Raw genomic sequence first — 24,744 nt, 5'->3', positions numbered from 1 at the left:
AGGACCCAGTGAGGATTCTTACCCACCCCTACGCCCGCCAGCGTGTGACTTCTGCACGACTCACGCCGTCTCTCTTCCAGCCTAGGTCTGTAAAGAGTCAACAATTCATTTTAGAAAGATGCCAGTGAAGAACCAAATGCTATTTCTAAGCAACTGCAGGGTTAGTAATTTAGATTTTTTTTCCCTCTAATGTGTTACTTCTCTAGTTCTGCTAAGTTCTCGTGATTCAGCTTATAAATACTAAATCTGCTGCTATAATCAGAAAAAGCAAGAAAATTCTTGGAATATTTCAGAGCAAAATGCTTCTGAAAGCCCTTGGTTCCCCACAGAAAACATATTTAAAAGAAGAAGAGTCATGAATCAGAAGCAGCTGCTCCTAGCACCTGTTCTTTATTCTCATCATTAAAGTTCTTGTGGCATTTTGGAAAGAACTGAGCATTTTTCCTGGAGAAATACTCTGGGTTCTGGAGCACACAGTTGGCTGTACCCAACTGTTGGCTGAGACAAAGGGCCTATGAGGTGCCCAGGCGAGCAGAGCCAGGAGACGGGGTTAGCTCATGCCATCCTGCCTCCCTCCCAGCATTCTTCTCCTGTGTCCCCAGCCTCGACTCTACTCCCCAGGCGACCACTGTGCCCATTCCTACAAGGACAAAGGTGTTATCTATGTGTAACTGTCACTCTCAGGGAATATCTGGAGTGAGAGTCTTCAAGGCACAAGGAGGTGTTCTAGGATCCAGTGTCAGACATTGACTAGTGGGGAGGCATGAGCAAGGTGGAGTCACGTGCACCTTTCTCCATCTGTCTGTGGTCCCTCCTGAGGAGCTATACCATGTATAATCTTCCTCTTGCTGCTGTAACAAATGGCCACAAATTTGGTGGCTCAAAACAACACAAACTTATCATTTTACAGTTCTGAAGGGCAGAAGCCTGACACAAGTCTCACTTGGCCAAATCCAGGTGTCTCCAGATCCTTCTCTAGGCTCCAGGGGAGATCTGCTTCCTGCCTTTTCCAGTTCTAGAGGCCACCACCCTCCTTGGTTCATGACCCCTTCCTCCATCTTCGCAGCCAGCAATGCAGCATCATCCCGACTCTCTCTTCCTAACCACTGCTTCCATCGTCACATCTCCTTGACTGACTCTCCAGCCACCCTCTTCTCCTTCTAAGGACCCTTTGATTATGTTGGGCCCACCCAATAATCCAGGATAATCTCCCATCCTAAAATCCTTACCTTGCTCACATCTGCAAAGTCATGTTACCACATAATGCAGGGTATTCACAGGTTCAGGGGATCAGGAGGAGGATAACTTTGGGGGCCTTCCTCTGTCTACACCAATGATCCATATCATTTTAAATGATCTCCTTGAATTGGGTCAGTTTCTGTCATCTGTGCCACTGATGCCCTTCACTCAACCATTAGCTTGGATTTCCTTGTTTTAGGACTCTGGATACAGACAGGACAGCCAAGAAGGGCTCCCTTCATCTACATCTTCCTGCTGATAATTTGCTCGACAAGTATTGATGAGCACCCACCATGTGAAGACACTGCTCAGGGTGCCCCGGGACGTGAGGGGGCACAGACCCTGAGGCTGCTGGTCACAGGCTGAGGAAGAAGAAGGACCAGTCATGAGTAGCCGTCAGAGAGGAGATAGCTTACAATACACAGACTCTGAAAGGACAGCCACAGAAGGTATGACTTTCCCGTGGACATAGCCCCAGACTCTTTCCTTCATCCAGAAGCAAACCCAGAAAAGAGACAGGGCTTCTGGCCAGTCCTGCCTTCCTGCCTGATTGGCCCTGTTGTGTGGGAAAATGCATACACAACACAAATCCCACCGATCTGAATGCGTCTCACATGCGATCTGGAATTTCACTTCCTCAGAAGACCAAAGAGAGAAAGCAAAAGTATAGAAGGAGGTCAGAACCTACTTCCTAGAACATGACAAGTTTCTAGAAATGGTTAGACTTCCTGTGGAAGAGACAGGCTGTCGGTGCAGCATGAAGAGGACTGGGCTCTGTGCCTTAGTCGTCCCCTCGGGCAGTCCCGGAGGAATCGCAGTAACTGAGCATCTGCGTCAGTCACCATGGTTCCGCATCAGGCCCCACAGCCGGGATCTCACTAGCTGCCTCACCCTGTGGGGCCTAGGATGAGTGATTGAATACCTACGTACCTCAGTTTTTCCATCTCTAAAGATCTTAACCCAGCGTCAGTGAGCACGCAGCAAGGGCTGTGAATACCATGGGTAAATTCTGAGTCATTTCCAGCAGACCTAGTCCAGCACAGGTGCTTTGATGTTGGAAGGAAGATCTGGCTGAGATGTGCCTGAAAATGTTGGGAGCTCAGCACACCAGACTGGTGTGTGGACAGAGGACCAAGAGTGACCCCTCACTATGGATACAGCAGCAAAAAGGCCCAGTGTCACAAGAAAAGAAAAGAAACCATCGGCACCAAGAAGTCCCTGTCAATCCCATATTTCCATGCTTCTGCTTCCTCTTTTCCTCAACTATTGGGACCTACTAGGTGACGGGCACCAGAGGTACAAAAGGAACCAGCTCTTGTCTGTAGAGAGCTCATGGCCTGGGGAGGGAACACGGCTTTACAATGATTATGGAGCAACACACCCTGCCCATAATGGCCTCCTCGGGCCCGGCATCTGTGTCTGCCTGGGAGGTTCAGGGAAGACTTCCAGAAGGGCTGGATTAGCAGGTGAGGGGAGCCTACAGGGAGAACAGAGGGAGAGTCATTATGGGCAGGAGATAGGCAGGTTCAAAACGCGTTACAAGTGCACAGAGCCACTACTAGTCCCAGCCTCATTTTCCCCGCTGATAGAATAAAAATCGTGTCTCCCACTTAGAACCCAAGATTCTCACAAGCACAGAGACTCTGGAGCAAACCTATTGCAACATGTTAGAAATAGTTTTGAGAAGATGTTTAAATGCTATCGATAACCACCAGGAAGCCATGTGATGTGGAGGGAAGGTCAGAAATCTCTGGTTCAGTCTCTGTTGGCAACCTGACCTCAGGCTTCGATCTCTGCATCTGAGGATAAGGGTCAAATGAGATGCATTTGGTGAGAGCCCCGTGCAGAGCCAGCGCTCTGAGAATTCCTAGGACCCTGCTTCTAGGGTGGATGTTTCAGGCTCTCATGTGAGAAGAGCACATTTGTGGCTCTATCCTAAAGGAGACTGTGGCAGCCCTGGCATATCGCTGAGTCTGAGCAGAGGCGGCACCTCTGGAAACACCCTTGGTGCAGAGTCATGTCTGAAGAGGCAGGAGCCATGGGTGAGAAAGCTGCTCCTGGAGCAGCCGTGCAGCTGACTCCTGCCTCGTGCTGACCTGCCACAGCTCCTGCCATTGTCCCCTCAAGCCGGGAGGGAACCAAATGCTAACAGTCATTGGCATTCTGAAATTGCTTTCCCTCCAGCTATGGACGTCTGTCAACTCGCAATTAGAGCACCAGGCAATCTTCAGTTTCTCGCTCCTGAATCTTCTATTTTGGGCTTAATAATGCTTTTACTTATGTTGGATGTCTACAGGAAATCAAAAGGTGGTTTGTAATAACAGGTTAATTTAATCAGTATGAGCTGATGATTGGAACCATAATACTGAGTTTGGGTTCTGAATTATTTTAAAATATTTCCAAATTAATTGGATAATTGCCCAAACTCCATCTCACTTGTGTCAGGTGGAAATAGCTTGTGAGCAGGTGTTCAGTTTGGGATGAAGTGCGTTGTACACAGGAACGCAACACCGATGGGCAACCCTATTCTAGCCAGCATCCTGTGAGAGTGGTTGGGTCTCCTCATCTGTAAAGCGAGCACCGTAAAAACTCTGGTCTCAGGTGCCGGCTGGTGCTGTGTAGATTACTGTGATACAGCCTGGACTCGACACATCCCACCTTGACCTTCTCCTCTGGGCCCCTCTGAGCTGTGGGCGTCTCAGCGTCCACTTCACTGGTGCCCCGGCTGCCTCCCAGTGACCCGGCTGGCCCCACTGGCCTTCCTCCTTCCTGGCACTTCCCTTTGATGTGCAAGGACTTCTCATCACGGGAACAAGCAACCAGGTTGGGGGTGTTGTGTGGACAAACTAGGTCCTAGCTCTGCTGGAAACAGGTCTTCTGGTCCTCGACTTCTTGTGTGGTGACAACCCCAAAGTTGCTTCCCTCTCCAACAAAATCACCGTCTGCCCCTTCTGTCCAGCCTCAGGGAGGACAACACGTCCAGGAAATTCCACCTGTTTCTCTTTTCAGCCAATGATCCCTAAGTTCTCCTGTTGTGGAGCCTCGAGCTAAGAAGATCCAGGGTGTGTCCCCAACTCCAGTCTAATGGAGACAGGCTGGGAGCTGTGATGCAGCTGGGGCGCCACAGGGTCTGTCTCCCTAAGACCTCGCCATCTACAGAGACGTGTCATCACATCAGCAGACCTAGAGCAGCCCTGGGCTTTAAGATCCACAGGGAAAAGGCCGCGCTTGGATTTCATCCCTAGAACATGTGGAGGCTGCAGTTCTGGGTGCAGGGGCTCTGAAGGGCCCTGCCACCCGCTGTGCTCTTGTCAACCTCTCTGTCCCAGGTGAGGTGCAGGGATTCCTGCAGCTGTGACCAGACATCACCTCGAGGACCAGTGGAGCACAGGTGCTCTGATCTAAGGAGAACGAAGGTGGGAATGAACCAGGGAGAACTCTTTCCTTTCAGCCAGATGGTCTTTCCAAACAGGTGTATTTATGTCTCAAAAACTCTTTTTTCTAAGTCACGGAGAGTGTGGGGAGCCAGGAGCAGGCAAGGAAGGGCGAGGCAGCCTCATGAGGAGAGAATGACACCAAAACTACTACTGGTTTGTGCTGAAGTAAATAGCTTCATGTTTTTGCTCAGAACCTGTATTTCTCTACGAAGGTGGTGGTGCAGGAACAAATGAAGAGGAATGGGATCAGCTGCCCTCAGGCCTCCCACTGCTCCGGACCCCCTTCAGCCCGAGCCCCCAACCTCCCTCCCCAACCTGGTTCCAACCCATCACCCCAAGACCCTGTTCTAGGTGTCACTGATGCCTATGGTTTAGCAGAGACAATGAGGGATGGTGGGGGGTTGCGCTGGTTCCTGGAGCCCTCCGTAAAGCCACCTGGAGAGGCCCCTCCTCAGCTGCTCCAACCCTGTTCTCCCAACTGCACCAGAACCCGCATGCCCAGCAGAGAGGCCTGCCCTTCCGCAGAGGGACTGAGCAGCCTCAAAGAAGCAGGGCGGGCCCAGCAGGCGCAGCATTGGTGCCAGCCCCAGACAGGCTGCAGGCGGCGGCAGGGGCGGGGAAGATGGACGCAGACAAGGCCCCCAAGTCGTGGGGGCTTCTCCGAGACTGAGTCAGCCTGCGAGACGGCCGAAGACAGACTGTGCAGAGACTGGTTTTCATGTGGGTGAGATAAGGCAAGAGAGGTCCCTTTACCTCCTCTCCCTTCTGATTTGCAGGGAACAATTCCTACAAAATTCCTAAGCAACACAAGAGAAGAATTGGTCCATGCAAGAGCAGAGATGAGGCTCAGAACCCGGGGAGGAAAGAATCCCTTTATGTGAACTTCGAGAACCTGTTGTCACTGAAGTCGGCTAACCCCGGTGGCCGGGGACGGTGCAAACGTCTCCAGGGCGCCTTCCGGGGGTGATGGGTGCTCCAGCTGGATTTTGGAGTTGGTCTCATGTGTGTACACATTTCTCAATGCTCATCCAGCTGTGTGCTTAATATGCGTGGATGTCATGGTGTGTAAATTACACGCCAATAAAGTTGTTTAAAAAATAAAGACAAAACGTACACCCATCCATAAAGAAAACCCAAGACACATGGACATGTTGGCTCTAAATACACTCAAGGAAATCTGTAGAAGGGACACCAACCCTTCCAGGAGGAAGTGTCATCTGTCAGGATTGGCCTGGCTTGGCCCTTCACTGAGTCTGTGTGACACACGCTGCCTTTCTGTGCCTCCCTGAAAGGAATAATTATACTCACCAGGCATGTTATGAACTCTAAATTAAGCGATGTTTTAAAACACCTGACTCCCAGTAAGTCCTCACTAACGGGCAATGGAGGGACAAATAACAGACAGAAAGGTCTCAGCCACCGTTAAACAAACAAGATGGAAATAACTTTGGTACACTATTTTTACCAAACAAATTGGCAAGTGAATCTTTATGCCGATGGTGAAGAACAGCTGGTGGGATTATAAATTGGTACAAATTTTCTAATGGGAATTTGTAAATAGATAGTGAGTGTCTTTAAAATGTTTATTCCTCTTGACAAAATAATTCCACTTCTAGAAACTTATTGTAATGAAAAATACGAGACACAATTACAATGATTTACGTACAAAGACATTCAATGAAAAATTACTTAGACTGTCACAATTTGGAAATCATCCAGATGTCCAGAACTAGAGGAATGATCGAATCTCTAGGGTCTAGCTCAGGAACAGAGTAGGACAGCAACCCACGCCCCCCACCCGCCGCCGAGGTTTGTGCTGGCTGCATTATAAATATTGGCAGTTTTGCTTATAGGTTGTTTGGTTTGAATGACAAATTTTTAAAGTGAACTTCTTTTGGTAAGACTCCATCCAGTCCCTAAGACAAAAGACCACAGGAGGCGTTGAGGCCTCGGTGTCCAGAGAACAGACGTGAAGAGCCTCGCCTAGCAGGTCGATGCTGCAACCGGAGGGACGTGCACCCCCCACTCACATTCTGGTGGCCACAACTAACCACATGGCTGCTCCACTCAAGCTTCGGGAAAGCCTGACCTTCTGAGGACTGGTCAGAGAGGAGGCAGACTGCGAGTGTGTGTTCTCGACGCCCACGACCTTCGGTGAGCCCCCGGGATGGCCTGGTGTCCTCCACTTCATTTATCTTTATCACCCACAACAGGGCACAGCACAGAGCAGTTCTCAGTGAATACGTGTTGAACGAATCAAAGAGCCACATTCGAAAGAAGTAGAAGTTTTCCAGAGAATAGACAGGCGAGAGGACAGACTAAGCAGAGGAGGCAGGCACATATTGACATGTCCATCACTACCTGTGGGTCAGTCGACAGCGACTCTGGCCCCCGACACAGCTTCGTTTGAGTCCAGACCCTGCTCACCCCACACTGAAGAAGGGAGGGGCCCTCAGAGCCCAGCGGAAAAGGCTGTCTTTTCCACTTTAATCTCAGCTTTTGCTCACACCAAAAGAGAGAGTGTCCGTTTGTGGAACAGACAGAGGAAGATTTGCCCATCTCCTGAGCTGTTGAAAGAGAGCTGCAGCACAGATCACCCGAAATAGCAGATCAAATAAAAATAACATTCTTAGCTTTTGGAATGAACTGTGTGGCAGGAAGGGAGGAAGGGCATTGTGACATATTAACCTTCCACGTTCTGTTTGGGTCAGTTTGTTAAAATTAGTCTGTTCTCCCTGGGGACACACCAAATGCCATCTTCTCACTGGCAGACATCCGGGGAAATCTCAGGCTGCCGTGACTAACTCAGAACAGTTCCACTGTTCGCCCCGCGTGGGCAACAGAGAAATGAGCCTCCTTTCCCCAGTCACTCTGAAGAGGCCTGGTTTCTGCAGGGTCCTCTGCAGCGTTTGGAATGGGAGACGAGTTTATGCTGTTGGAACAGGGTGGGGAGTCAGCAGAGATGCCTGAACAACCAAGACCAAGGTGCATCCCGCTGGAAGATGGAGCTCTCTGAGACAGGAGTTGTTCCTGCACCTAGAGCATCAGATAACCACCTCCACTTCCATTTTGCTTTGGCTATCAGACTCATCTTACACATTTTACAGTCATGCGCCACAGAACAATGTTTCAGTCAACCACGGGACTGCATAGATGACAGTGGTCCCGTAAGATTACTACCATACAGCTTGGGTATGTAGTAGGATGTACATCTACGTTTGTGTAAGCACACTCTATGATGTTCCCACAACAACGAAATTACCTAACGACGAGTTTCTCAGAACGTGTCCCGTCGTTAAGTGATGCACAACTACATTCCTCTCTGTTCCCCCGCATCCGCCACCACCCAGGCCCCGTGCACCTGCTGGGGCAGGAACATGTAAACTGTGGGCCTTTTCCTCGGTGGGCATCAGCCATGCCACAAAGTGTCACCAGCACCTCTTCCCTCTCTTGGGTCAAAAGAATTTGACTTTGAGGAACAGAAAGGAACCTAACATTGCTTTTCCACCTTAACTAAAACTCCCAAATTTAGGATGTTTTTCCCATATAAATATGCTCTTTTTAATATTGCATATAACTTGACTTTTTATGCCAAAGTTTTTCTAACTTTCTAAGAAAAGGCTGAAATTCACAAAGTCAAACAAATCCATTCTAATTCTTGAAGAAATCCTGCCTGCAGCTCCTGCAGATGCCCTCACGGAGAGCCTCTGGGACTGGGCGCACTTCCTTCCCCAACACGTCAGGATAAGCGAGGGCAGCCTGGGAGGAACGGGGAAACATGACGAGTTCTATCAAAAACACAGCACAGGGGCTGCCCCGTGGCTTAGCGGTTAAGTGCACGAGCTCTGCTGCTGGCGGCCCGGGTTCAGATCCCGGGCGCACACTGAAGCACCGCTTCTCCGGCCATGCTGAGGCTGCATCCCACATATAGCAACTAGAAGGATGTGCAACTATGACATACAACTCTCTACTGGGGCTTTGGGGGAGAAAAAGGAGGATGATTGGCAATAGATGTTAGCTCAGAGCCAGTCTTCCTCAGCAAAAAAAAGAGGAGGATTAGCATGGATGTTAGCTTAGGGCTGATCTTCCTCACCAAAAAAAAAAAAAAAAAGATTATATCTGAATTACTTCCAAATGACAAATGCCTAAAATTGTCTGAGTATTTTACACTTGCAGAGTAAGGCACTGCATTCAACAGGAACACACTCTGTGCATCCCTGAGTCGAGGCCCCTGGCTCATTGCACTTCCTCTTGCATTTGAAATGCTGCTCTTCATCTTGGTGTCTCTAAAGATATTCAGCTGCTCTTTAGGAAAACCGTTTAACTTCCCAATAGCTTTTCTATAAAATTCATACATGGAGAAATTACTAACTACATATTGCTTTGTTTCCTGCATACCAAGCAAACACATCCTCACAGATTTGACCATGTATTTATTAGAATAAAAACAAAATAATGTGGTCTTCTACTCAGATAATATCTATGTTTGGCTGCATGTTATTGTCTAAAACTACTAGTGACATTGATAATAGTGAAGACCAGACTAGAACTTCTTTTGTGATCAATGTCCTTACACACTGTCACACATTTCCCTCCTGTGTGTGTGTGCGTGCTCTCAGACTGCAGCTCACACGTACTAGGGACCCTCTCTGGCTCACACACCAGCTGGGACTGGAGGCAGCAAAGACAAGAGCTGCCTGCCCCTGCCCTCTGGGAGGCTGTAGTCTCCTGGGATGCATAGACATGGAACAAATAACTACGCACATTAATCAGGCCACAGGCAAGCTGCCACAAGAGCATCATAACGCAGGGCAGGTACCCCTGTCTGGGAGGTCTGGAGAGGGCTTCTCTAATGCTGCATTTTCGAGGAGGGTTGGCCGGAGTGAGAGCAGAGTGTCCCAGCAGATGGAGGATCACATGCAGAGCCTCAGTCAGGAGGGGTAGAGAGCCCTGTGCTAATGGCCAGTGTGGCTGCAGCTGCGAGTGAAGGGGCAGTTGAGAGGATAACACGAAATGAGGCAGAAAGACAGGAGCCAGATGATGCTGAGGCCTGACAGATTGAGTTAAGGGTTTTGAACTTGATGCTAAAAACAGTCAGAAGCCGTTAGCTGGTTCGGAGCAGGGAACAACCCACTCAGATTTGTGCTTTGAAAGCCTCTGGTAGCAACATAGAGAATGGGATCCTTGCAACGCTGTGCAGTAGAGACCATTATTCTCTTCCTTTTACAGGCTTAGTGGAGTTAATAATCACCCGAGTGACTGGCCAGCGCAGGCACAGCCTTGATCTAACCCAAGACTCTGGCACCAAAGCCCCAACCAAACCAATCTGTGTCTCAACCCATTTGATTTGCTTGGTTTTGGTCTGGCACAAAGATGGAAACCCTCCCTAAAATCCATTGTGCTGTATATACGCCGTCTAGTCAACCAGCATTACATACACACCAGTAAATTATGTCACGTGTGTGTGCGACTATTGATTGTATAATTCATCTTAATGCTTTTGCTTACGGAAAGTCTCAAACATATACAAAAGAGGAGAGAATAGTAAAATTAACTTACCACGCACCCAGCATCCAGCTCAACAGTTGTCAGCTGGTGGCCCTGCACCCCACCCACTTGCCACCACACTCATCTTGGGTTATTTTGAAGCAAATCCCAGACACAATATTGTTTCATCCCTACATATTTCAGAATTTTTCTCTAAAAATTAAGGACTCTTTTTTGTTTAACTTAACAGTAATAATCTTTCACATCTAAAAATTTTAACAAGCATACGTTAACACCATTAAAATACCCGATCAGTGTTCCATCTCTCCAGCTGGTTCATGAATTTTTTAACCGTTTTTTAACCATCTAAGTCTTTTCTAATCTATAGGTCCCCCGTCTTTTTCCTTTTTCCTTGCACCAAGTTCCCTGGATTCGGCTAAGTAGATCCATGGTCACCTGACCGTGTCCTTCAGTTCCCTGTATTCCTGTAAACTGGTAACTAGATCCAAAGGTCTGATCAGATCCAAGTTCAATTTTCTTTGCAAAAATACATCACCAGTGATATTGTTGGGCTGTCTATTGAGTGTGTCCCAATCGGTGTAAAGTGTATACATGGAGTCACATCTGAACTTGTGAATAAACACACGCGCTGAGCCTCTCTTTGGACTTTTACAGAGGTCACCCTATTTACATCTTGGCAATTGCTCATTGCTTCGAGATTCACAAATACACAAAATTATAAATACAGTTGCTGCCATTCTCCACTAAAAGGAACCAGGGCTTACTGGGAAAAAAGACTGATTGCAGAGCTGGGCAGAGAAAGCAGGAAAGGGCCTGGAGGCTAGTGGAGCCTGAAAGTTCAATGCACTCTGAGAGCACAGGACCTGTCGACAGCAGCAAGCAGAGAAGGGACACTGCCAAAGTCTGAGACAATCGAGCATCAAAATAACAGTAGTAGCGGACTGTGACCCACTGAATAAAAGATAATTCCAGAGTCCACACCAATGTGAACAAAAAGAGAACAGTCGTCCTTACTGTAGAAAGCCAACTAATAAATAAGAAGGGATGATGGCTTGACAACCATTGCAATAATGAGAATTCTCTGCACTATTCTCGCAGCATTTCTGAAAGTCCAAAATTATGTCCAAATGAAAAGTTAAAGGAGGAAAATCTAAGGAACCGTATGTGTGCCTCACCTTCCTCACTGGTCTCCCCAAAGCCCCAAGAAGTTGGGGGGTGGATCCTGGGACTTAATGGGAGAAAGCAGGTCACCCAGGCCCTTTCTTGCCACGCTGGCCGTTAGCCACCCTCAGGACCGTTCTCAGAACACAGCGCCAGCATTGCTCCTGCTAAAGGATCCGCTGTTTTCCTCATTGTTTTGAGCGCACTGTTGTTCCTTCCTTCCTCACACCTAATGGGGAACCTGGAGAACATGACAGAAGGCTAACCGTACTGGGCATCAGCTGGTGTGGTGAACCACAGCTGGTCCATAAATGCCCATGTTTCTATATGGCTGTTTTTGATCAGTGTACCTGAATTTCTTGCTGGAAATGACATAAACCCTGAAAGCTGAGGGACCATCTGATTAAACGCCGAATTATAACATCAGTCTCAGAAGAGACTCAGGGACCCTCACCCAGTAGAGGGCTGGGAATTCAAAGCTCCAAGTTTTAAGTCTCCGATTTGCTCCTTAAGTAGGTTACTTGCTCGGCCCAGATGAAAGATGAATTTATTCCCTGATTTTACAAGAAGGTTGGGGAAGATGGAAGTGAGATGATCTTTAAGTGCTTCAAGGGGCCGGCCCCATGGCTTAGCAGTTAAGTGCGTGTGCTCCGCTACTGGCGGCCTGGGTTTGGATCCCGGGCTCACACCGATGCACCACTTCTCCGGCCAAGCTGAGGCAGCGTCCCACATACAGCAACTAGAAGGATGTGCAACTATGACATACAACTATCTGCTGGGGCTTTGGGGAGAAAAAGGAGGAGGCTTGGCAGTGGATGTTAGCTCAGAGCCAGCCTTCCTCAGCAAAAAGAGGAGGATTGGCATGGATGTTAGCTCAGGGCTGATCTTCCTCACAAAAAACAATAAAATAAAATAAGTGCTTCAAGGCTCTCTCATGGAATGGGCTTCACAAGAATCCAGCAGACTCCATATTCTTGAAAATGATGAGCCATTTAATTGATCATCCAAGTCAGGTCACTTCCGAAAGTGAAAGAGAGCTATTAATAATTTCTCCAGGTTAACAAGGTAAACCGGCATAAGGTCACCCTTCTCTATCGCCAGATCCTGTAGACTATTGGAAGAAATGTTGGCGACTCCCTCAGTTATTCTAGAATATGCTGCCAACCCTTTAAAGAGAGCAGGGGGCAGGTTGAGGATGGAGGAGGTTTCGAGGCCTCAGTCTCCCCACACCTTCGCCCCACCACTGACTTCTTTCCATGGATGAAATCACTCCACTGGAGTCCTTGTCTTTGAGCGTTTATTCCTAAATAATGGCTGGGTTGGCCAGAGGGATTAGGATGGATCAGGTTGAGTCTCAGAGGCAGAAGCACCAGCAAGGGCACCCTGGGGCTTTGTGTGTACAGTCTGATCCCTACCCGTTGTTCTGTCGGTCTCAACTCCGTGCACACGTATCTCCATCATTTATGCACATGAGACGGGCATATGGACTTGAACATATGCATGCCTCACCTCTCCTCCTCAGGAAGATTCCAGAGCTTCTGACTGTACAACAAGGACCAGTGGGACAAACTCGTCAGGTCACTGGGACAAAGGTGAGGGCAGTTCCTTACCTCTCCCTTTACTAATTAGGCCCAGAAATTCTGTCCCTCTGTCTGCTCCCCTCCAGCCCCAGAAATAAACCCCCTCTTTCAACCTGGACTTGTCGTCTTAGAGAGCCAACAATCTTTACCCATCCTTAGGAAGCACCAAATGGCACCAGTGAGGGGGTCTGAACCCGCAAATCTTGGTCTCAATAAGAAGCTGAGGGCCTGCCCCGTGGCATAGCCGTTATGTTCACAAGTTCCACTTTGGCGGACCAGGGTTTGCCGGATCCTAGGCATGGACCTACGCACCGCTCACCAAGCCATGCTGAGGCGGTGTCCCACACAGAGCAGCTAGAAGGATGTACAACTACGACATACAACTATCTGCTGGGGCTTTGGGGAGAAAAAAGGAAAAAACAGGAAGATTGGCAACAGATGTTAGCTCAGGGCCAACCTTCCTCAAAAAAAAAAATACAAAAAACCCCAAAACAAACAAAAAAGCTGAGTTTCTCATAAATAATGGTTAAACCGGGGTCTGGAGCTAGACTGCCCAGATCTGAACACTGACTCTGCCACTCATGAACCCTGAACAGATGACTCCATGTTTCCAAGGCTCAGTACCCCCAACTGTCAAGTAAGTGATATACAATCTTGTTCCCAAACTGCAACTTGCAAGCCGAGTTGAGAAAGAGCATTCTTTAGTGAATCTGAGTGAATGCCTCTCTGAAAACGCTGTACTGCAGTGTATCTTGGAAGTTATATGTAAGAGATCCTTAAGACCCAGAAGTAAGAGTGTTTCTGTACAATGTAACTTCCAGGAATGGAAGTGAGGGATAGGGGAGTAATAACACCACCGTCTCAGGGGATCGCCACCAGGACTAATGGGATAATCCATGCAGAATTGTTCACACGGGCCTGGCATATAGTAAGAGTTCAGTGAGTGTTTGATCATCACTAGTATCTGTCCTACCACAGCTATGGTTGAGTTAGAAAGCAACTAACTCTTCTGAATTAACTAGAAATAAACTCACAAACAAATGAGTGAATAAGTATTATTCTAAGACAAAAAGCCTTTGCCATGGCAACATAAATGTGCCTCAAATGAGGCTTTGTTCCTGTCCTTAAAAACATAAGTCTCAGAGGGTGGCCAGCTGAGGTTTCTCGGCACCCATCAAACGTGACATTGAGTCGAAAGTGCCTTAAGAATCCCCAGGGAGCTGAGGAGGCTGCTCAGGAAACCAGCCACCAGCAGCTCTGCCAGCTCCTTACGTTGACCTGAGAACGATGTTGGAGGGTTGTCTGAAGGGGGCAGAGGAGCGAGGAAAGTTCTTTTAATAAATCCGATGAAACCAGCAAAGCCGTTAGAAGTGGAAAAGCGGAGGTCATCTCTGTCCTCAGGGCCTTGTTCAACGAGTGAGTGAGCACAAGCCTGCTCGGAGGCGTGAGTAAGCACACCTCTGGTTGTCATTCATAATATTTATTTTGGAAAAATATTTTAAAAAGGAATTTCTTCATTAACAAAACAGTAAAAAACTCAAATAACATTTGCACAATATTCCATAAATACATTTATATACAAAAAAATATAGTCACATAGACCCGAAGTGCCTTTGTACATATTTACCAAAAATTTAAATTATAAAAAATGAACATCACAAAATACTCAAGCTTTACAGATATCATGAAAAATATTTTTACAAGTCCAAAAAATAACACACACTTTTTTTCCACCTAGAAAAAACACATTTTAGTATCAAAAAGGACGATAAAGGCAGTGTTTGTGATTCTAATTCAAGAAAAGACTGGCTCGTAAGAATCCAAAATATACACTTCAGGCAGTGCATGCTTCTTATGTAGAACTTAAGTCCATTCATTTAAATATATATTTTTTAAAGAGCAACTGTCCATAGTGCAATGGGAGCGTCGTAGGAGGCAGTGCAACAGGCATCCTCGAACACCCGCTGAGCCCGCAGCCTGCTCGTCGCGTCAATTGCTAACTTCAGGAAGAGAACCAGCTCAGTCTGAATTTAGTTTCTCAGCAGCAGTCCGTGAAGGGGTCTCCCTTTCCTCTTTCAGCAGCATTCGTTGGGGCATATATCCTTGGAATTTTATTTATTTTAAGAGAAACAGGAATTTTGCCATATCATTTCCATTTTACACCTAGAAGAGCCCGCCAGACAGAACAGGAAGTTAGTTCAGGATGGGGACTCACACAATCTGACTGCTCCACCTGCTCTGTCCCACGCAGACCCAGAGCCACGGACCCTCTGCGCACACTGACCTCAGTCGCTATGATGCACTCGTCCTTCTCCTCTGATATGACATACACCGACTGGTACTTCGTGTCTTTTGAAGTGGAATACACAGAGTCTGGCCTTTTTCTTTCAGATGCTTCTCCACTAAAAGGAAAATGAAAGGGAACACAATAAACTCATGAAAACATTTCTGAACAGGAAATGACCAGAGCTTGGAAGAAGACACACAGCTGGCCCCCAGCCCAGCCCACAGAACCCCCGGGTGTCAGGGTGCCCTGCCCAGCTGGCTCCCGCATGTCCCCTCTTGGCCCACAGCACGCACCCCCTGAGTGTCGGGGTGCCCTTCTCCTCCCCCGCAGAGCCCTGGGGCTGGCACTTGGTGTCACGCTTGCTGTGGGGGTCCCTGACGATGGTGTCATCACCCTTGAGGTCCTGCACCAGGTTGTAATCCACAGCCGGGTAGCGGGCCTTGAGGCCGTCCTTATCGGCGGCACTGTGGTCTCTGTGGAAGTCGGCCTTCTTGTTGGTGTTTTTGACCTGTGTGGCCCCAATAATGCTGACGGAGATGTCCTTCTCTCGCTGGCAGTTGGCCAGGTTGTTCATGGTCTCCGTCTCCCCCCGGAAGGGGTCAGCAGGGGGCCGGTGTTTCTGTAGCCTCAGCCGCATGCAGACCACCACAGCAGTGCAGCCCAGCAGCAGCATGAGGACAAGGACGACACCGGCACAGACAGCTGCCCAGGGGAACGGCCCAGGCTGGCCCTCCACGTACTTCTCGGTGAGGTCCACCACCACAGGGCCGGGAGGCGGCTCAGGGAGCAGGAACTGGCAGTTGGGACCCCCGTAGCCCTGGGCGCACTCGCACAGGTAGCGGCGGTCCCTCTCATGGCAGGTGGCCCCGTTGTGGCAGGGTGCGTGCTCGCACCTGCTGATGGGGGCGCTGCAGTTCCTGCCCGTGTAGCCGGGCGGACAGGTGCAAGAGTACTCGTTCACGCCGTCCCGGCACGTGCCCCCGTTGGCACACGGGGAGGAGGCACAGTCATCCACGTTGTCATCACAGTGCCTCCCAGAGAAGCCGGCCTGGCAGCGGCACAGGTAGGCGTCGCCAAGGTCCACACACTGAGCGCCTGGAACACAGGACATGAGCAGCCGCTCGTCACCCAGCAACATTCTGAAGTGTCTGCTGTGTGCGGCCACTGCCATGAGCACCCCCAGACATGCCAGAGACACAGGACAAGCACACAGCCATGGCCTAAACTAGGTCGCAGCTCAAGGCAACATATCCTGTTACCTCAAACGCGAGCCCATTGGGAGGAGTCTGACCTAGCTTGATAAATCATAAACAACACGGGCTGACATCTCCTGAGCAGTGATGTTTGACAGGCCCCGTGCAAAGGCTTTGCCCGCATGACAGTGTTCCTCTTCACAACACCCCAACAGAGGACCCAGTTCACAGATGAGGAGACTGAGGCTTGAGAAGGATGCCATGCTTGCCCTCAGTTACAGTCAGTGAGAAGAACGGGGACTGAGAACAGAGAGAGAGGAAGGAAGCAATGGGAGGGAGAGGGGTCCTTGTCCTTCCAGAGCCAAGTCTGCTGAACGGCCAGCGACTCTGCTCCCAAAAATAAAGAGCCGAGGCCTCTACTGGTCCAGTGGATGGACACAAGCAAAAGAACGAGCTTGACCCCCAGATGGCCACACCCTCTGTGTGCCACATGGAGAGCAGAGCTAAAATGATGCTTCTCCAGTGTAAGACTCCCTTGATTATCCTGTCTGGTGGTGAGGCTCCAGAAGCTTTCAGAGTGGTCAGGCCTATCTGGGGCCCAGCTCCCCTCCCTATGAGTTTGCTTGGGGAACCCCGCCATTTGTACAGGAGCAGGAGTCTCCGTCAACAGACCACACGTCCTCACGCACAGACACACCAGACGGCTATGTTTGGGTGACAGAACCGAGCTGGGCTTCCCTCCAAAAACAAAGTAGCTGGGTTGCCATTGGCGTGTGATCCGCTGAACGTGGCCCGTTCCAGGCACCCGAGGTGCAGTGTGACCTTGAGCAAGTCATCTCACTTTCACCTCAGGCTTTCCCTGTGGAACTTGAGAATAAACGCTCCTGCCTGCCTTTCTTGCCCTGGCCATTTCCAGACGCAAGGAGACACTTTCTGTGTAGTTTCTGACTGTTCAGGTAAGAGGGCTCCATAAACTCAAGGTAGCTTGCAAAGCAACGTACTTGGTTTGAAATTAAATTCACCTGCTTTCTAAGGCCTTCTTATCAGTGTTCACCACTCGACACAGTCTCAGAGCTACTGGGCTGCCCTCTCACCATTAGAACAGGGCGAAGAACTGCAGGCATCCATCTTCTTCTCGCAGTTAAAGCCAGAGAAGCCCGCGGGGCAGTGGCAGGTGTACCCTCCCTCAGGGTTGTCTGAGCACCGGCCCCCATTGAAGCAAGGGCCATCGGCACACGCCATGGCACTCAGCTCGCAGATCCTGCCGTAGAAACCGGGTGGGCAAGTGCAGGAGTAGCTATTCTCGAGATCCTATGCAGCAGAGAAGATGAAAGAAAGCTTTCTAAAGTTGCTCTAAGAAACCCACTGTCCGCACACAACCAGGGCTCCCGCTGGTTCAGCAGGAGAGCCCCGCCACTGGACTCACCCTGCAGCTCCCTCCATTCCTGCAGGGGCTGGTGCCGCACTCATCGATCTCCGTCTGGCAGTTGGCCCCCGTGTACCCTGGCCGACAGGAGCAGGTGTAACTTCCCTGGCCCGTGTTGGTGCAGGTGGCCCCATTCTTGCAGGGCTTGTGGTGTGTACAGTAGTTCAGGTCTGGAGGGGTGGGGACAGGAAGAGGAGGAGAAGGGATGCTCGGGCTCAGACTCACAACGATGAGACGGGGAAGCCCAGGGCTGCCCGGGAGGGGATAGGAGGCTTACCCTGGTTGCAGAACAGTCCCCCCCAGCCTTCCTGGCAGTTGCACTGCCAGGGCTGCTGGCAGGTGCCATGGAGACAGCCTGGGTACCGAATGCACTGGTCACAGTACCGGCCCTGCCAGCCCACTCTGCACCTTAGGAGAGAGCAGGACAGTCGGACGCACGCTGATGTCACTGGGTTCACGGCACACGTTTCCCATTCCCGAGAATTGTCTTTCAGTAGCTTTACTACTGCAGGTTCCCAACCAGGCCCAACTGTGGAATCTCCTTGGGAGCTTTAAACACACCAGTGCTGGGTCCCCCTCAGAAGGTCTGACTTTTGGGTGTGAGGGCAACCAGGGCAGCGTTTCTAGAGACCTCCTAGGTGACGCTAATACATGCACAGTCTGAGAACCACTGAACTAAACGCTCTCATTTTCTGTGCTAGCTCTTTTTAAACTGCTACCTGTAAGTTCCCATCACCACTGAGGGGCTTAGGTAAATGTCAACCCATGACCGTACATACTCCCATGTATTTACTACCAGAAGGCCACCTTCCTCCCCCACCCCCACTAATCTTACCTGAGTCTTTCAAATGATCACCTAGAGATGCTTTACAAACACACCAGGTGTAAAAAGGAAAACAAGAAAAAAAGCAACTTCCGCCAACTTACTTGCATTCCCCTGGCCTGTCACAGAACCCATGCTGCTCATCACATCCTGGCAAGCAGATTGCTGCAAGCAGAGAAGACACAGGGTCAAGCCCACCCCAAGAGCTGCCCACGGAACAGGCTGCTGCTGCAGGGTGGCCGGGACAAAGCTCGCCTAGCCCAACCCTCAAGCTCAGCTGAGTTAATCTCTGTCTGTGGAGTATCGACCGGTCCTGCCTAGTAACTGTGGACTCCACTCGGCTCCTAGGATGAGCATTCTTCTTAACACAGGGGCTGAAGGACAAAGGAGCACGGAAGCCCCCACCCCCAGCCCATCCCCTTTCTTCTAAGAGAGGGTCAGAAGTCCTTTCCCCTCCTCCTCCCCCACTTCCCAATTCTATGCACAAAGCTCCACCTCTTAATACCCAGAAAGTGTGTGTGTAGATAAGGGTGGACAGCTGGTATGCAGAGTACCAGGGCAAGACAGCTGCTCTATTGTCTGCTCTCTCCCAGCAGCTGCCCCAGTGCAACAATACCGGGCTCCCCTCGCCCCCAGTGCCCCCACCCTCACACACACCCCTAGCGTGTACACCACACACACACATACACACACACACGTGCGTGTGCCCTGTCCACCAATGGGAGTGAGCGTGCATCCCTGTGCCTATCCCGGAGAGATCTAATCGATGGCACGCGCGAGCTGGGGGCGGGGAGAGACTCCAGTGTTTGAATAAGAAGAAAAAAGTTTAAGTTTATGGCTACCCCACAGTGCAGAACAAGAGGGAGGAAAGCCAGGAGGGAGGAAAGCAGGCAGGCCAGAGGTCCTGGAGGGGGTGGGGAGACGAGGCTGAGGCTTCCAGCGGGCTTCCTCAGCCTGGTTATGAAACTCATTAACAAGCTGCTCCACAAGTTTTTCAGACAACAGAGCCGGCTCAGGCCAAAACAGAGCTCAAGGGAGCTCAAAGGAGTGCTCGAAGAGCTCATGGAAAGCTGAACGACAATGATGCTGGATGTGAAGACCTACCCTCACCTCTAGGCACACATCAAAACTGAGCAACTGAGAAAGTGCACCTCCTGGGCAAGAGGTTCTGGGCCCACAGGAGAAGGACTGGAGGTCTGCCTGCTCCGGGGCAGAAGGAAAGTCCGCTGGGGTTTCTGGGAGCTGCAGCACCCACCCAGCCCTTGACTAGAGGGAAATCTGACACATGGGTGTGCAGGGTGGCAGTGAAGCCTCAACAGGCTGGAAAGAGGCCGACCGGGGTCCAGCTGAGCCAGGCCCTGGAGCCAGTGGGTCCTCACAAGCCCCCTACTCCCCCTGCCCCAGCTTCCTGCATCCTGCACTGCAGCCCTGCCTGCCTGGAGACTCCCAAATAACATGGCAGCAGGGCCTATGTCACTTTTGTGGAGGTATTTCTTTGCCAGGCAAGGTGCTACGTGAGCATCCACACAGCAGACTGTGCCCAAGACGTGGCAGGTGGGCCCTCCCCATGCAGGCCTCAAAGACTCAGGCCTCAACCCACAACCTCCTCTGTCCATAGACCCCACGAGTGAAAACGTCACTAACAGTGTGTGTGCATCACGTGGAATATTTGCAAACACGCTTGCTCTGTGGAGAGACCAACCACAACAACTCCAGAGAGAAAATGACACCCTTTCCAATGAGATGCTGTCACAGCAAAGAGCACTTGGCTTAAAGCAGCCCCTATACACAAACTCTTCCCTCTGTTCCTCCCTTCCTTCCTCCCCTCTCTCTCCCTCAGGCTTACTTCCTGACCCCTGGCCCTGTCTCCAAAATCCTCCCTGCTTAAGAAGGGCAGCTTTCCATAGCAGAAGTTAAAACGTCTGAGTTGACCCCAACTCCGCTGGCTAACTGTGAGGTCTTGGCAAGTCTCTCTGGCTCCCTGACCTCAGTCTCCCCATCAGAACATCTTCCCAGTGCTAAAGTCCCAGGATCCCAGCAGCTCCTGGATTACCGCCCCCCCACACACTCCCTGGGAGCTCTAGCTGGGAAAGACACAAACTGAGGGAAGTGGCACCCGCCCACCGGGACTCACGTTCAGTGCAGTACTGGCCTTTCCAGCCTGGGTTGCAGACTTTTTCCCCTCTCTCCCCGCAGGTGAAGTGGCCAAAAGCGTCGTCCCGGGGACGACAGAAGACAGAGCAGCCCTCCCCGTAGTAGTGCTCATCACACACGAAGCGGTAAGAGTACTTGAGGTCCGTGCGGCCACTGCTGTGCAGGTCCTGGGACCACTCCTCACCCACCGTCAGGTGCCGCTGCGTGGCCAGACGGCTGATGAGTCTCTCCGGGTTTTCTATGGAAGAGGATGGAGAACCTACAGGCTTGGGACCGATGGGGAGGTGGTACAGATGCATTCTGCAAAGTTCAGAGGCCAAAGACCCTCCACCCCGAACCTCCTGGAGGATGTGCAGAATGAAAGACGGAGGAGTTTGTTTCTGGGGAGATATGAAGTCAGATTCATATTAACTGGGGGAGCAGTCGACACAGTTTTGGAGTTTTCTGGTTTGTTTTTACCTGTTGCAAGGTCGTCAGGAGAATCTGTGTGTAGAGCTTCAATGATCAGGGAGAAGGTGCCCTGGGAGAAAGGAGGAGACATAAGATGAACCAGACAGGTTTGCATTCGGCACAACCAAGTCAGTAAGGACTCCTGGGGGCAGATAAGAGCCCTGGGGAGAGGTCTCTGCACATCTCCGGCCTGTTTTCACTTTCCTTAAGGAAATGGAAGAACTTTTTAAAGACTGCTTTCTTGACGTGTTTTTTCAGCCTGTTAGTACAGGATATCACGTTAAAAAAAAAAAAGACTGCGCGAGAGCAGGCAGAGAGGAGGGGGTTGTCATCAGTCATCCGGGGATGGGACGACGCAGAGGGGCTGGCGGCTGCCTCGCTGCAAGGCTAACTGTACAACCAGCCCGTCCAGGGGCAGGGCAACTAGAACTTTCCCACGAGGGGGCTAGGTTCGGAGTCCGGATACGGAAATGTCCCGGGTCCTAGGCCTCTGCTTCATCCTACCCGGGCTGTCACCCCCCTGCAGCCCACCCGGTAGTCCAGGGCGTGGAGTCAGTGCCTCAGGCCTGGCCTTTCCGGCCGCCGCCCTGCTGACCGCGACGCCCACTTGCCCGGGCCACCCCCGGTGCGCTCGACCCCCACCGTGCGCCCCCCTCCCACTGTGCGTCCGGGAGCGCGGCACGGCCGCCTGGGCCTCTCCCTCCCACCTGACCAGCCCCCTCCCCCACCTCCCTGCCCGCTCCGCCCCGTGCGGCGCTCACCGGCCAGGTGAAGCCAAAGGGGAAGCGGATGGGGTTGCTGAAGGCGGGGTCTGTGCCCGCGCCGTCTGGCAGGCTGAAGGAGTCGACGCCTAGCACGGGCGTGACGGCGCTGCCGTAGGTACAGGGCGGCTCGGGGGACACGCTGGCCTGGTAGTGCTTGAGGCACACGCGGAAGAAGGTCTTGCAGGCGCACGGCGGCGGCCCCGTGCCCCCGCGACAGCAATTGCGGTTCCCCATCAGACCCTTCTTGTTGACGAACTCCTGTAGCTTGAGCTCGAACACCCCGGAGCTCCAGACCTGCGCAGGAGGGACAGGAGCGTGAGCGCGCGGGCCAGGCCGGGGCGCGGGCGTGGGGGCCGGGGGCGCGCGGAGCCCGCACGGCCGTGTTTACGGCGGTGCCCGCGCTCCGGTTCATCGCTCCCGGGACGCACAGAAGTGATCCGAAAGGACTGACGGTTTGCACCGCCAGTCCTGCTCTCCGCCCCCTCTGCCCTGCGTCTTGCCCCGAGCGGCTGGCACCCTGGGTCCCCTACCTGACACCACAGGGCTCCGGGGCACCCCGCTGACAACCTACCTGACAGCAGGGCTCCGGGGACCCCACCTGACAACCTACCTGACACAGCAGGGCCGAGACCACGGCGAGGGCCAGGGCGCACCGACGGCCCATGGTGACCGCTCGACGCGCTGTCTCTTCCCGTGTCTCCCCGGGATCCTCTTCTTCAAACAGCAGGGAATGCCAGGGGGGTGACTGTGCCCCCGGGGGCGTGGGCAGAGAAGCGCCGCCGCCTTGCCCCAGGCTGGGATAATCGGGACGTCGGTCTCCTCGAGCCGGCTCTGGCCCCGGCTCCTTCAGAGGCCGAGGTTCTCTAGATCCGCCCTTGGGGGCTGACGGCAGCTCTGGGGATGCACCAGGAAAAGGCTCTCGCGGAGACAGTGCTACCGCAGCGGCAACTTTCGGTTTTCCTCCTTCCTTGCAATCCACGGGTAGTTAAGGGTCGTCCGCTTCCTGGTTTTGTCTTAAGCTTCTCCGCAGGAAAGAAAAGGGAGAGAGGGGTGGGGGGGGGGGAGAAAGCGTCCAGATATTCAGCTTAATTCCCAAAGAGCTGCAGAGGCTCCCTCCGAGTCCGGTCAGAAAGCCGCGGTCTGGAAATCCTACCGGCGAGGCGATAATCCCGGCCCGGCGGGGCGCGTGGAGGGACGCTCCGGGTGCGCGGCGCGCCCTGCAGCCCGGCCGGGTCACTCAGCGGCGGCGGCCACGCCGGGAGCACTCCGGCCTCGCGTCTCCTGTGCCACCGCAGAGATACGCGTCTTCGGGAGAAACCCAGCCAACGCCATCCAAGTAAACACGCACGGGATCCGGGGGCCCGGGTCGTGGGCGGAGGCCTTGCGCCTCGGCGCCGGTGCTCGGCAGCGATGGGCCTGGCCGGCCGGGGCTCCGCGGGTGCGCGCCGAGGACCTGGCTCTGCCGGCGCCGTCGCCCTTATATTCCGCCGGCCGCCCGCATGGCTAATGAGATGCAAATACGCAGCCCCCCAATCTGGCTAGAGCTGTCACAAAGGAGCCACTTTTCCAAACCCTCCTCTCAATGGATCGCCAAATGGTCAGTGAGCTGTAAAATGTGCAACCCTCCTTCCCGCCCCCACCCCTCCGCTCCCCGGGCCCTCCCCCTGCCCCCGCCCCCCACTCCCCCACCCCCGCTTTCCTCCCCCAAGACACAAAACGCGCTCATTTACATTCCTGCAAAACGCTCACCGCGAGAATCCCCTCTACTCCCGGAGCTGGTGCCGCCGCTCCGGCTCCTCGGCGCTGCCTCCCGGCCGCAGGCTCGCGGAGGCCCCGAGGACACGCGGGGAGCCGCGCCTCCGCCGCCGAGAGCAGCCCGCCTGTTGCGGCAGGACGCGGCCTCGGAAATGCACGCCCGCCGCTGCGCCCCGGTCTCCTGGCGCGGCCGCGTCCCGGGCTCGGGGGCAGGGGCCCGGACCAAGTTAGAGGCCCGGTCCCCGCGGGCCGCCCCCTCTCCGGGGCAGCCTTTTGCTAGGCAGGAGTCTCCGGGGCGGGGGGCGGGGCACGGTGGGAAGGCTCGGGCCCCAGCAGCGGGCAGAGATTGCGACAGCGCAGCGGCAGTTTCGGGAAGTTTGGGAAGGTATACACCTCCTGGCCGAGGACGGCGACTGTGTGTCCGGGGACGCAGATCCTACACGCAGAGCAGGGTCGGGGGCGAGTGCAGCGCCCCCCGGAGACTTCGGTATCCCCGCACCGGTCCGCGGCTGCTGGGGGGACGGGGTCCGAGTAGTGCGTCCCCCCTGCCGAGAGATCCTGATTCCTTAAACTACCGCCGTCCCCGCACCCCCAATACACACACACACCCTTGCCGGCGCGACTCTCGGCCACCGCCACCTTTCCTGGGTCTCTGGCCCCTCTTTCTTGGGTATTACCCCCTCGGCCTCCCTCCGCTTGGTAAAAAGTGAGTTTGGTGTGTGTCGTTCGCGTGGCTGTCATTAAGGCAGTCTGTTATTGTGCGAGGCTGAATCAGTGGCTCTTTGTGCGCTCAGCTGTATGGTAATGCAGACCGCACCTGCTCCCCGCACAATGCGGAGAGAAAGAGCTCCCCTCCGCGCGCGCCACGGCCTCTGCAACAATGTCCGGCACATGTTCTAAAGATCCTCCACCCCGGCCCCCCCAACCCGCAACCTTTACACAACCATCACCTTATTAGGTTTTTACA

The 24,744-nt window shown here is 52.5% G+C and overlaps 1 protein-coding gene across 3 annotated transcripts; it reads right to left on the bottom strand.

Moving 5' to 3' along the window:
- Nucleotides 1–14,003: 14,003 nt before the first annotated feature.
- DLL1 (delta like canonical Notch ligand 1) lies at nucleotides 14,004–23,664 on the bottom strand. 3 transcript variants are annotated; one of them, XM_058533956.1, is made up of 11 exons: nucleotides 22,633–23,664; nucleotides 22,020–22,316; nucleotides 21,268–21,328; nucleotides 20,789–21,046; nucleotides 18,759–18,819; nucleotides 18,109–18,239; nucleotides 17,832–18,001; nucleotides 17,500–17,716; nucleotides 15,506–16,307; nucleotides 15,210–15,327; nucleotides 14,004–15,088 (listed from the first exon to the last, which is right to left on the bottom strand). In XM_058533956.1, the coding sequence occupies exons 1-11, from the start codon at nucleotides 22,684–22,686 to the stop codon at nucleotides 15,083–15,085; spliced, it is 2,175 nt and encodes a 724-aa protein (XP_058389939.1). In that variant the 5' UTR covers nucleotides 22,687–23,664; the 3' UTR covers nucleotides 14,004–15,082. The 3 variants fall into 3 exon arrangements, with proteins under 3 accessions (XP_058389939.1, XP_058389940.1, XP_058389941.1); XM_058533957.1 differs by having other exon boundaries at nucleotides 15,606–16,307; XM_058533958.1 differs by lacking the exon at nucleotides 22,020–22,316.
- Between the last annotated feature and the right edge of the window lie 1,080 nt (nucleotides 23,665–24,744).

Source organism: Diceros bicornis, chromosome 39, assembly GCF_020826845.1.
Source record: "Diceros bicornis minor isolate mBicDic1 chromosome 39, mDicBic1.mat.cur, whole genome shotgun sequence".
NCBI lineage: Eukaryota > Metazoa > Chordata > Mammalia > Perissodactyla > Rhinocerotidae > Diceros > Diceros bicornis.
This window is presented reverse-complemented; position numbering and strand designations above follow the sequence as displayed.